Source organism: Aedes albopictus, chromosome 1 (genome assembly GCF_035046485.1).
Source record: "Aedes albopictus strain Foshan chromosome 1, AalbF5, whole genome shotgun sequence".
Taxonomy (NCBI): Eukaryota; Metazoa; Arthropoda; class Insecta; order Diptera; family Culicidae; genus Aedes; species Aedes albopictus.
Genome location: NC_085136.1, coordinates 24,925,979 through 24,940,081, shown reverse-complemented (window position 1 = coordinate 24,940,081; position 14,103 = coordinate 24,925,979). Strand labels below are relative to the sequence as shown.

Here is a 14,103-nt window from a genome sequence, read left to right as displayed (position 1 = left end):
CAAGAAATGATGGAAATAACTATACAAGAAAAAGCCTGGAAAAACCTGAAAGAAATCGTGGGAAAAACTCCATGAAAAATATCATCAATAACTCCTGCAGAAATACTAAAAAGAACTCCGGAAAGAACCCCTGAACAAAATCTTGAGAGATTTCTCAGGATAAATGCTGAAAAACTATCTGAAAAAGATAACCCGGGAGCAACTCTGGAAGGAACCTTCTAAGAGAGTCCCGGAATAAACTTCGATCGTAATCTCAGGACTTCAAAAGAAATCCCGCGAAAACCTTCAAGAAATATCCAGTAGAAATCACAGGATAAACTTTTGAAGAATGCTCACGATAAATTCTTGAAGATATAACAGGAGGAATTGCGGAAGAAATCCCGTGAGGGACTTTGAGAGCAATATGGTAGAACCTGTGGGTGAAATTCCGAGAGGAACTTCTGATGAAAACTCGTGAAAAAATCCCAGGAAAAATCTCGGAAGGAACTCTGGGAACAAATCCCGCGAAAATCTTTGGAAGAAATTCTGGAAGAACACCTGGGGTAAGATGTATTAGATGTACACATCATGGTAGTATGGTAATTTATAACCGTTCCAATTGCTGTTAATAAACTACAGTGATCGTTACACTTGCCATACGTGGCCCAGAGAGCTAGTTGCTTAAAAGCATTTTTTTTTTCAAAAAGAAAAATTTCGTTCGAAAATGGATACCAAGCTGAGATTCGAGGAGCTAATCAAAGGAAACTACCCGCAATGGAGTTTTGAAGCCGAGATGTTGTTAGAACGAGAAGCGGAAAACCTTTGGAAATACGTTGCAGAGAATTCTTTGGCTGAATTTGTCAAGTGTGCGATTAAAAGCAGGCGGAAGGTGGCGAGAACGAAGCTCTCATCTACAACCTTTAGAAACTGTTTTCATAGCTTCAAAGGGCCGGGAAGGATCTAGGCGAGAACGTCCAAATAGCAAGTTCCTTGCGACGTTTACCAATCAAGGGATAAATAATAACATATTTTAATATGATGACAAATTATGTTATTGTTTTGATATTGTGGCAGGATAGTATGACAGTAACATTTATTATTATTATGTTATTATACTATTTAATAATAACTCGCTAATTACAAGTTTTACAATGGTATCATTGATTGATTTGTCTTTATTAAAGAAACTTTCAGCCCTTGGCTGGTTTGTCTCTAAAATGGTATCATATTTTGTTATTTATATGTCATCCTGAGCTATTCATAAAAAAAAATTAAATGGTGACAAAATTCTTTAGTTTTTGTTTTGTTATTCACCTCTACCCGGGATGCCCTACGAGTATGTGCGAAAGACTGACTCTATAGAATGACGAGCTGAGAACGGATTTTATCAAGGGGAGATTCCTGGAATACTCCAAGAAGCTAAATGATGGTGGCAGAAATTAATTATCGGTCATGAAAGTCAACGCCTTGAAAAGATTGACTTGACGCAACTGCGGAAAATGACCACCTAAGAAGAAGAATTGCTATGCCAATCAAAACTCGAAAAGCTGTCGAAAAAACGAAGCAGTAAAAACCGTATGAATTACTGCACGAATTTATACTGGCCTGCTTACTCCCACACGAAATTTGACGTTTGAGCGGTGTCGGCACCGCCGGAAAGAAACTGGGCTTAACACGCACCCCCGGGGCAAAATGCCCGCACACTATTTTATTATATAGCCCAGTTTCGTGTTCAAAACTCAGAAACTTTCTACGGTGGCTGCCATTTGAGATGTCATTTCTTCGCAACTCTACAATCGAAGAAATCCCGATTTCTTAAGCAATTCAGGCAAGGAATTTCCCATGCATCAAGATAGGCTGAAGAATTCCTTCTGAACTGCAAACAGCCCTTATAACTGAAAATGCAAGCAAACTAGGCGTAATATTGAACCGATCAAGCCTGAATTCAAATTTTCTCCCGTTTGGGGAATCACGAGACTATCACGCCGAGGACTTGGGATCGATTCCTATTTCCGACAAACTTACAAAATTAAGGGTTTTTCCTTTGGAATATACGTAAAGTGTGTGTTCCAAGATGAACTAAGCAAGGTATAAAAAACTCGTTAATAAAGATAGAAAACTAACTAAATCTGTTATTTTATTACAAGATCAAACTAATAACAAAATATTCCTAAATGAAAAAACAGTTTCTGTAATTATAAGGTCACAATTTATAATGTTGATAATAAGGAATAACAAATGTTCTTTTTCTCGTTATTTCATTATTAATTAATTCGGTTATTCTATTTATAAATACATTTTTTCTTGGTTTATGCTCATAATTGCATAATTTGTTATTATTCTGTTATTTTCCGGTACAAAGTCAGTTATTTTTCTTGTTCTTTTAGCTCATATTCCTGTGAGCTCATGAGTCCCATGATTTCTCTTGAAATTTCTCAGGATGCTTCCTGCGATTGCTTCAAGCATTCTTCTACATTCCTCCCTGTATTGAGGGACGAATGACCACTAGGTTAAAGTCCCTCTTCAAAACTAAATACACACACTCCTCCCTGTATCCCTTACAGAATTCCACCCAAGATTCTCGTCAAGATTCTTTCAGAGATATCTCCAGAAACCTTTCCGGGATTCCTTCATGGATTAATCTTGGAATACATTTCCGGATGCCACCAGTCATTCCTCCTAGAATTCCTTTATATATTTGTTAAGAAATTTCTCCATAGATTTCAACAGCGATTACTCCCAGAACACTTTTAGAAATTCCTCCCGAGATTCCTTTATTGATTCTTCCCGGTTTTACTTCAGTTATTTCTGCTGGGGTTCCATCAGGGATTCCTCCAGGATTATTTCAGGGATCGCTTTAGGGATTTCTAGTGCGATTCTGTCAGTGGCTCCGTCGAGGATTTGAAACTTTTTTTGCTCTCGAGATTCTCGGGACTCTTATCGAGATTTTTTTAGGGATTGCTTCAGGGACTAGTCCAGAATTCTTCAAGGGATTTTCCCAGGATTCCTTGTCCTTCAGAGATCCAGTGCTGGATTTCTTTAGGGTTTTCATCAAGGAATTGTTCGGGGATTTTTTCATTGATTGCTCCCGCGATTCTTTCGGCATCCTTCAGATATTCCTGTCGGGAATCATTAATTGATTCTTCCCTGGTATCTTTTAAGGATTCCTCTCTGGATTCCTTTGGGAGGAATCCTCCCGGGAATTGTCTAGGAATTTCCACTGGGTTTCCATTAGAGATTCATTCACAGATTCTTCTAGAGTTATTCTCAGGATTTTTCCTGAAAATATTTTATTGATACCTTCAGTAGTTCCTTCATTAATTTCACTTGGAATTCCTTGTAGGATTCCTTTCGGGATTTTTCATTGAATTCTCCCAGGAATTTCTCAAGCTGTGCTTCTGGGATTCGTTCAGGGATTCCTCTAGGAATCTCCTTCATTGATTCTTTCCGGGTTTCCTTAAGAAATTTCTCTTGGAATACCTTCAGTGGTTTCTCCCGAAATTCTTTAAAGGATTCCTTCAGGGACTCCCGGTATCCCTTAAGAGATTACTTTATTACTTCTGAGTTGTTGATATTGATTCCTCTCGAGAGTATTCTTCAGCAATTTCACCCGGAATTCCGTCATTGCTTTCTCCTAGGATTATTCCAGGATTTCATAAATGCCGTCTGACAACACTTTTTTATTCTTTTTGAGTAGTTATCATCTCTTCCACTCGTTAACAGTTGTCTTGTATCAATACGGTACTGACCGCAACGATAGTATAACATTCATGATGAAATAGAACCTTTGTTCGGAACTACAGCATAGACTGCCAAATTTTTCATAAAATTATGTTTGTATTATTAGAGTCTAACAATTCATAACTATTATGATTGTGAGATACATTGAGTGTTAACGGGTTCAGCTGATTAGATTATAATCTTCAGAAATGGCTAAAACGTTCCAAATTTTAAGAATACAATGACTTGATTCATTATTGTACGTTTTAAATATCAATCGAGCACACTTTCACCAAACAACAGTTTCAATGTAAGGAAATTGAAGTGTGTCCTGAGGATAGATCAACAAATGTCAAAAACCATAAAAGTAAAAACATACTTTCAACAACATTGACCATGAGAGAAAAAAACGTGCCATGTTTGGCATAGAAAATTGACCAACCCATTAAAAAGTGACTCACCTCCACCAGCCCTGATGCCCCATTTAGAGCAAAAGTGATTAAAAGAAACTACACAGTCTAGGAGGTGAAGTGAACCCATCCAATCCGAAACCCGACCAGATGGTCCGGGTCCGACCGTGCAGTGCCCTCCAGCCTCCGCGCGTTGTAATTGCAGTAACTTTTCTAATTATTCTCGACGAAACCGAAACACCCATCACCGGGCGTGCAAGAAAGCAGTGAGCAACAGAACCTTACCTTTCGGTATAACACCGGGATCCATGAAGGTGGCCATCGTAAAGTTGGCGATGACGAAGAACGTGATGACGGCCTGGTACGCTGGCACCCATGGGTGTCGCTGCACGTAGAACTGGCGACATCTGTGGATGGGGAAGAGAAGAAAGAAAGAAAGGAAAAAAACATTAGACGAGACAAGCGTGAATATGAGTTTGACAATTGTGTGTCTAGTAGTGATTGCTGACATCATGTGGTGGGGATGGAGGGGGTTTTGACTTGGGAGACGATATATGATTCGACCGCCATGGACATGTTTTTAGTTTTACAGACGGAATTTCAGGGAAGTATCAGGGGAGTCTAAGGAATTTCAGGAGAATTCAAGATGGTTTCAATCAGTTTCATGAGGTTTTAGAGGGATCTCAAGACCCATTTCAGGAGGATTCACAGGATTCAGGTGGATTTCAAGTGGCTTCCAAACGATTTTAACGGAATTCAGGAGTTTCCAGGGAAGTTTCAGATGTGTTTAACCCTTTGAAGCCGGAATTTTTCCGAGCGTTATTATGAAGTTTTCTTTTCTACGTTTTTCTGTAGCTTTGGTGGTCAATAGCTTAAAACGGTAGAATATTATGAAGCATATTTGTTCTGGATATCCTAGGCATCCAAACTATTCTTGAGTTTAGATCCTGAAGTCTACGGATGTAACGGTAACTTCTTACAAAGCTATGATTTGTAATCTATCATGTCCAGTAAGTTTTCTGAAAAATTATAGACAATATCAGATCAATCGGGATATCTTATGTCATCCAAACTGTTCTTGAGTTTAGATCCTAAAGTCTGCGGGTGTAACAGTAACTTCTTTTATTATGCAAAGCTACGATTTGTAATCTATCATGTCCAGTAAATCTTCTGAAAGGTTAATAGACAATATCAGATCAGTCGAGATATCCCAGGTCATCCAAACTGTTCTTAAGTTGAGATCCTAAAGTCTGCGGGTGTAACTTCTTTCATTGAAAGCTACGATTTGTAATCTATCATGTCCAGTAAGTCTTCTGAAAGTTCAACAGACAGTGTCAGATCAGTCGGGATATCCTAGGTCACCCGAACTGTTCTTGAGTGTAGATCCTGAAGTCTGCGGGTGTAACGGTAACTTTATTCTCTATACAAAGCTATGATTTGTAATCTATCATGTCCAGTAAGTCTTCTGAAAGGTTATAGACAATATCAGATCAGTCGGGATATCCTAGGTCATCCAAACTGTTCTTGAGTTCAGATCCTGAAGTCTACGGGTGTAACGGTAGCTTCTTTCATTATACAAAGCTACGATTTGTAATCTATCATGTCCAGTAAGTCTTCTGAAAGGTTAATAGACAATATCAGATCAGCCGAGATTTCCCAGGTCATCCAAACTGTTCTTAAGTTGAGATCCTAAAGTCTGCGGGTGTAACTTCTTTCATCGAAAGCTACGATTTGTAATCTATCATGTCCAGTAAGTCTTCTGAAAGTTCAACAGACAGTATCAGATCAATCAGGGTATCCTAGGTCATCCAAACTGTTCTTAAGTTTAGATCCTAATGTCTACGGTTGTAACGGTAACTTTTTTCTTTATACAAAGCTACGATTGGTAATCTATCATGTCCAGTAAGTTACCTGAATGGTGAATATACAATATCAGATCAGTCGAGATATCCCAGGTCATCCAAACTGTTCTTGAGCTTAGATCCTAAAGTTTACGGGTGTAACGGTAACTTCTTTCATTAAAAGCTACGATTCGTAATCTAACATGTCTAGTAATTCTTCTGAAAGTTACAGTACAGTCCCCAATAACAATGATAGCTGAACAACAGCTTATGCAGCTAAAATTTTTAAAATCGAGCTCAAGAGCATCCTGTAATAGACATATAACTATTGTATAGCATTAATGTTTGTTGGGGTTGTTGTTATTAACTAAGCTTCATAACAGTAAGGACATCCATAATATACCAAAAACATATAACAACGCTTATTGTTCCTTCAACTGCTTTGGTAAGTACAGAGGATTATGTAACACTACTTAAAGCAGTGGCAAAAGCTATTATCACAAGTGTAGACCTGAAGCTATGGTCTCAGGAGTAGTGTTGTTGATCTGCAATTATAGATTACAGTCTAAACTTCATTGTGAGAATAACTACTGTTACTATCAAGAGCTAAACGTCAGGATAGTTTGGACGACCCTGAATGCCTCAAAGTTTCATAATAATATATAGTAGACTTCAGGTTGATCAAGCCACCGCGATTGATTACGAAACGTTACTCAGTATGTCAGATATAGTTGATCTTACAAGTGTAGACCTGAAGCTCTGAACTCAAATATAGTTTGGCTGACCTGGAACATTCCCATAGTGTCTCTAAATGACATTTGAGCTTTCGAGAGCTTCGCGGATCTCAACAGATAAAGTTTCTCTTGTAGATTTGAGGGACTTAATTATAGAACAGTTTGGACGAACCTGAATGTCCCAAAGGTTTATAATAAGAAAGTAGACTTCAGATTGATCCAGTAACCACGGATAGATATGCAACGTAACTCAGTATAGCAAATATGGATCCTGCAACGAGTGTAGACCTGAAGTTCTGAACTCCAGGGTAGATTGGCTGACCTGGAATATCCCTATAGTGTCAATAAACGACATTGTAGATGTCAAGAGCTTCCCGGATCCCAGTAGGTTATGCAATGCTATTAGTTGTGCCGAAAATACATAAAATTATTCTTGTAGATTTGAAGGACTTCACGATAGGACAGTTTGGAACATCTAGAACATCCCAGAATATAAAACACCTTTTGATATTCTTGACGAAGGCTAAATTAATACATATAAATGTAACCCACATCCAAATTCAGCTTTTTGAACAACTGGAATGTCAATTATTTCGTTTTTCCAAATTTCATGGTGTTCAGGATGGTCTAGGTTATCAATGAAGTTCCAAATACAAATATGGCCATTTTTCCCTAACAGAGAACTCAATTTGCAACAACTTTGCCGAAGACAGTATTCTGTTTTATTGAATGGGTGAATTTATACAGCTGTTTCTAAGTTGGAACCATATATGACCCCTCCGGCTCCAAAGGGTTAAAATACTGGACGGGATTGCCAAAGGAACCTGAGATGTACTCTCTCAGAAATCTGGGAGATAGGATTCCCTTAGAAGAATTCCTCCAGAATTATTTTAAGTATTCTCCCAGAATTCTCCTAAAATCCTTTAGAATGCTGAGAATAATTCTGCCAGAATCCGGAAAGGTATTCCCCAGAATTCTACGAGTCAACTCCCCGAGGAATTCTCCAAAATCCGAAATTATCTGGAGAATTCTGCCCGGAATATCGTGAGAGATTATCAATAATTAATAATTCTAATAGAAAATGCCCTAGAATCTTAAAAAATATAGCCCCAAAATCCTAAAAAATTTCTCAGAAACATGAGACAAATTCCCGGGAATCCTGATGGGGATTACACCACTAAAGCCGAATTTTCAGAGAATCCTGGGAAGAGTACCCGCTAATACTTAGTGACATTCCTCCAGAACCGTAAAAGGATCTAACGCAGAATTCTGGGAAATTCTGGTAAAGATACCACAAGAATGCTAAGAATACTACTAGAATCGTAAGAAATATTCCCACAGAATTCTGATAGGAATTTCGCCACAATTCTGAGAATGCTGAGCAAGAAGACTGAGAGGAGTTCCTGAGAAAGATTTCCTCAGAATTCTGGGAAAGATACCACAAGAATGCTAAGAATACTACTAGAATCGTAAAAAATATTCCCACAGAATTGTGATAGGAATTTCGCCACAATTCTGAGAATGCTGAGCATGATCCTCCAAGAAGACTGAGAGGAGTTCCTGAGAAAGATTTCCTCAGAATTCTGAGTGGGATCCTAAGTGAGAGGCTTCCAGAATCGTTAGAGGAATCAACCCAGATCAACCAGAAATTTCTTAGAATCCTGAAAGCAAAGTGGATTCCTTCGAATCTGAAGATTCCCTAGAATTCTGATAGGAATTCCCATATAATACTTCTAAGAAAAAATCTTCCTACATTTTTAAAGGGACTCTTCTATAACTTTGAGGATTCCTCTAAAATTCTGTGAGAGGTTCCTTCAAAATGCTGAAAATTATCACACCAGCATCCTGCGAGACCTTATTCCAGAAAAGAGAAAAAGATTCTTACAATAGGAATTCTCCCTGAATTCTATTATTAATTTCCCTAGCATCATGGGAGAGATTACTCCAGTTTCAGAGATGGATTCTCTCAGAATCTTTAGAGGAATTCTTCCAGTATCCTGAGGGATTTCTTCAGATTTCCGAAATGGATTCTCCCTGAATCCTGTGACGGATTGCCTCAGAATCCTGGGAGAAGTTTTTCCTCGGGATTCTTTTAGAATGCTTAGACGGATATTCCCAAAACTCCTTGGCGGATTCTCCCAGAATCCTGAGAGGGATTCTCCTAGAATCCTGAGAGAAATTCTCCAGCAATAATAAAAGACATCACATTAGTGTCCTGAAAGAGACTACCCCAGAGCCCTGAGAGGGATCCTCCACATTATTAAGAGAAATTTATCTAGAATCCTGAGAGGGATTCTCAAAAAAAAGTTCAGAATCCAGAAATGGACTGACCTAGAATCCGGAGAAGGTAGCGCTAGAACCCAGAAAGGGACTCTCTAGACCATAAGAAGGACTCCTTCAGAATCCTGAGAAAATTTACTTAGACTCCTGGGAGAGATTGCCCAAAAAACCGGAGATATACAGGTACCCGACTAGAAGATTCTAACAAATATATAACATAATTATAACATACCATGATATGTATAACTCATTGTGATATAATCATGTTTAACATCATTGCACTAAGGGCCAGAATCGCAATCTAGCGGAACAAAATTAATTACTCCAAAACTGAGCATTTCCGAAACATGGTTTCTTCAACAAAGTTGCTTGACATCAGCAGGGGCATCTATTGCTAAGAACGTAGTAGTTCGCAAATCGTCCGCATAGGTGGCGCCACCATCTAACTACTTTGTTTTACGTCCTGAGAATATTCATGACCTACTATGTATCGTAAAAGCATAAACAATGAAAAAATAGTTCACACTATTGCATCAAAATGTGTTTTATTGACAATTTTCATCAATAAAATCTAGTTTATATACAGTAACTCGAAAACAGTAGACCGTGGAATTTTGACGTCTAAGAAATAGTTGTTTATTTAGTCAAAATGAACAACTTTCTCGAAAACATAAACTCTCTAATGTGTACCAGTAAAAAGTTACACGCTGGCACTACTTATATTTATGATGTTACTAAAAAGCTATTATCTCAAAAACACCAAAAAATACCTCTCCAAATTTTTGACAGTATGTTCACCTAGTATTGCTTCGTATTTGCTGAAAATTTGAAGTTGCGATTTTTTGCGCTTTGTGAGATATTAAGGCTTGAAATTCACACTATTTTTTCAAATTTGTATTTTTATTTTTTATTTTTAATGATAATATTGAACATATTTCCATACAATGTGTTTGGTTTGACACATTTGCATTAGGAAAAAAATTAAACTTACATAGGCTCTAGTAAAAATGCCAAAATAAGCTTGAAAAACTGTTTGTTCATTGATTGTTTTTTTTTTTATTTTTAAAATAACTCGAAAACAGTAGGCTGTGGAATTTTATGCCGTTTTTCTTTATTATCCAGTTCCAACCTGGGTTGGAACTGGATCAGCTCACAGTTTCAACCCCAACCCGATTTCGGTTTCGCTTGTACTAAAGTTTGATTGACGTTGTTTGTTTACACATTTTCTGCCAATCCAGTTCCAACCCAGGTTAATAAAGAAAAACGGCATTAACGTCTGAGAAAGAGTTGTTTATTTTGCCAAAATGAACTACTTTGCCGAAGACGCCAAGTCTCTAGAGCGTAAAACAAAGAAGTTAGATGGTGGCACCACCTATGCGGACGATTTGCGAACTACTACGTTCTTAGCAATAGATGCCCCTGTTGATGTCAAGCAACTTTGTCGAAGACACCATGTGTCAGAAATGCTTCGTTTTTGAGTAATTAACATTGTTCCGCTAGATTGCGATTGCGATTGGTGTTTAAAAATATTATAACTCAATTGTATCATATTATGTTATAAATGATGTTCAATAACTCATTGTGAAATAATTTAGTTCTGATTCTTTGACATTCAGAACATCATTTTACATAATTGTATCAAAATATGATAGAAACTTGTTTTCTTGAAGCTAAAATTTATATCATATTGTATTATAATTTTGTTCTGATCATAGCAGAATAGGTTATTATTTTGATTAGACCGGTGCACTTTTTGTTACAGTTTTAGTTATTTTAACATCATCCTGCATCTAGTTTACAACAAAATAAGTTATATAAAAATTTCATATCAACATAACACAATGTGTTATAAACTTGATATACAGGGTGTTAGGTTCATGAGTGCAAACTTTTTAACGGGTGACAGAGGACCATAAATGGTGCAAAAAATTGTTCTACGCATATGGTAAAATCTCAACCGTTACGTAGTTATTGAACTCCCCATGTTTTTGACTCTTATTGCATTAACTGGCTCTAAATTGAAAATGGTCAAACTTATCGCAGTTTTTTTACTCTTATTCGAAAAATTGTTGAATTTTCTATCAAGTGGCATCTTTGAATCGATTGGTTTAGTTAAATAACTAAGTTTTGTAGAGCAAAATAGCTAAAAGTAGTGTGTTTTAATTTGTTTATGTCAATTATCTTTAAAACATGCGTAATAAATTAAAATTCTTTCTTCGGCAAAGTTGTGGCCCCTGTTCCACTCTACAATTCGTTATTTGACACCAAACTTCTAACTCTTATCGTTTTCTTGCAATTTTGATTTAAATGTGCGGCATAGTGCGCAAAAAAGTGCTTGCCATGACGATTGCAAATTTATGATATGAAATGCGACGTTTAAATCAAAATTGCAAGAAAACGATAAGAGATAGAAGTTTGATGTCAAAGAACGAATTAAAGAGTAGAACAGGGGCCACAACTTTGCCAAAGAAAGAATTTTAAATTATTACGCATTTTTCTGAGATAATTGACAAAAACAAATCAAAACACACTACTTTTGAGCTGTTTGCTCTTCAAAACTTAGTTATTTAACTAAACCAATTGGTTCAAAGATGCCATTTGATAGAAAATTCAATAATCTTTCAAATAAGGGTAAAAAAACTGCAATAAGTTTGACCATTTTAAGATTATAGCCAGTTAAGGCAATAAGAGTCAAAAACATGGGGAGTTCAATAACTACGTAACGGTTGAGATTTGACCATATGCGTAGAACAATTTTTTGCACCATTTATGGTCCTCTATCACCCTGTAAAAAGTTTGCACTCACGAACCTAACACCCTGTATTTTTCTAGTCGGGTATACCTCGATCTAGAAAACCTTAGATTATATAGACCATCGATTTCATGTACGTTTTTAATGAGTAAATTTTACAGTACATTCTAAAAAAATGTTGATATTTTTGAATCGAAAGAAAAATCGAATGTAAAAAATCGATTCGGTCGATTTCGTGGGGCTTCAACATCGATTCAAAAAATCGATTAATCGGAACAAAAACATCGATGTTGCGAACATCGATTCAAAATTTCCCAACGCTAGCGCTGTGCCACTGGGCATTGCATGCTAGTCCGATGTCTAGTGTCGTGCTTCCTTCAAAGAGTGAATAGCTCACAGGATGTATTGAACGTGTCCGTGTTTTAGGAGGTTTCTGGATTGTTCAGGGGATTTTAGGGACATTTTTGAGAGTTTCAAATGAGTTCCATGGAGTTTTAGGGGGTCTAATTGGGTCTCAAGAACGTTCTATAGGACCGTTTCAGGCGATTTCAGGATTTCTTAATGTGTTGTGTGTAAATCACTAGTTACGCTGGTAGATTAGAAGATCTATTTTCAAAGGAGCTCTTGGAGATTTTAAACAGACATTGAACTCATCACTTATCAAAACATAGTTGCATGAGGCTGTGTGAGCATAAACTTTGTTTAGATTCGACGACCTATACTGAAGGAAGGTTTTGTTAGACCCAAGGTTAGACCCTTCAAAAGTCATAAAATGATAAAAAAAAGTATAAATGAACATGTGTGAGTATAAACCTTAGTCATAATACGGCAATACAAACACTTCTAGACTTCTAGAGAAAAGTTCAACCCTATTTTCCCACACGCTCTGGACCCACCTCTGGCGCGGAACCAGGAGAAAAGCATCATTATGTTGTGCGCTGCCTGCACCCAAGTGGCATCGCAAATTGCACCGTCGTGGTGGTGGCCAGGCTAGGCCAACCATCAGACCACACGACAGAGGCACAGGTGCAACGAACGAACTGTGTAGGTACCTACTAAACGAACGGCATTGCACCCTGAACGACGACACTACTCCGACCGAAAAGGGATTAGAGTGTGGTAAATCAAAAAAGGAAACGTGCTCACCAGAAACACAGGAGGGTCTTTCATCGTCCCATCGTCGCCACGCCATCAGATAGCCAGGGAGTGAGAGTTGCTCTCCTAGGTAGTGAAAGGGTACTTTGTCCCCATCGTCATCATCATCATCAAGCGGCAACATGTACCTAGGGCAGCATAATGGTATATCTGGTGGCTAGGCTTTTGCTAGGCATAGAAGACGCACATTTTCATTCATGCGTTCGATCGCCGCGACTTGACGGAATTTATTTTTAAATCATATCGTAGTCAGTCACACGCAGTCAGGCAGGCACACTGACTGTGGTGAATAACAGATTGCGTTTTTGGAACGGAACGATGAGCGATAAGCAAACGGAGCTAGTGGGGACGATCTAGTGCGAGAGACGCGGATTTATGACATATTGGCGATTTGTGTTGAAGGTGCGTGCGTGTCTGCCTGCATCCGTAAGCATTGGCAAGAAGCAGAAACAGAGGCAGAGCAGTTAGTTGCCCGATTTGTTCCGATTGGTGGTTTGCTTTCCAGCAGTCGTAAAACATGGCGTTGCGCAAGATTGATGTACTGTAATGAAACGAATTTGTTCAGCTGACGTTCGGGTTGGTTGAATAAGATCTGACGTTTTTCCGTTTAAGAATGTGATTTGGTTCCGTAGTTTCATCAGAGATTCCTCTAAATCTTCATCATTTATTCAGGTTTTGAAAGTATGTTGATTAAGAAAACATCGCAGAAAAAAAAATTGGACAAATTTTACAAGGCCTTGGGAATTTCAATCAAAATTATCAGGTGATTGAATGTTGGAAGTAGCACTACGGTGTTTATTGTTCATCTAAACATTAGGTATCCTGATTAGCATACCCAGACAGCCAGCAGTCGCATAAGGAGGTACAATGATGTTCATATCATATACATTTTAAGTACATTTTAACTCGTATTGGTGTATGAATTAACTCGAATAAATGTGAAAATTAACTCATTAAAGTATACATATATAATCACATGCACGAGAATCGTATATGTTGAAATAATGAGATTTGATGTGGTAAAAATCAAAGAATTACTGTTTAACTGCGGCTGCAATGCCAAAAAGCAATAAGAAAGTGATCAGTTATCATTAGAGGAGACTGAGGAGACTTGATCCCTTGGGATACTTGTTCCCCCATGTTTTCTCGGAATCAAAACCAGTTTTCTTCTAGCTCGAAACTACTTTTGGACAAAAGACAATGTTTAAGCATTCAGGCATGGCACAATGGTT

General features: G+C 37.7%; 1 protein-coding gene across 3 annotated transcripts in view; it reads right to left on the bottom strand.

The window, feature by feature from the left end:
- LOC109415220 (palmitoyltransferase ZDHHC8) overlaps positions 1 to 14,103 on the bottom strand; it is a 105,633-nt gene that overhangs the window by 50,264 nt on the left and 41,266 nt on the right. For all 3 annotated transcript variants that reach the window (XM_062844233.1, XM_029856026.2, XM_029856027.2), the window contains exon 3: positions 4,395 to 4,516. In XM_062844233.1, the coding sequence (XP_062700217.1) occupies positions 4,395 to 4,516 (122 nt within the window). The remainder of the gene's footprint in view (positions 1 to 4,394; positions 4,517 to 14,103) is intronic.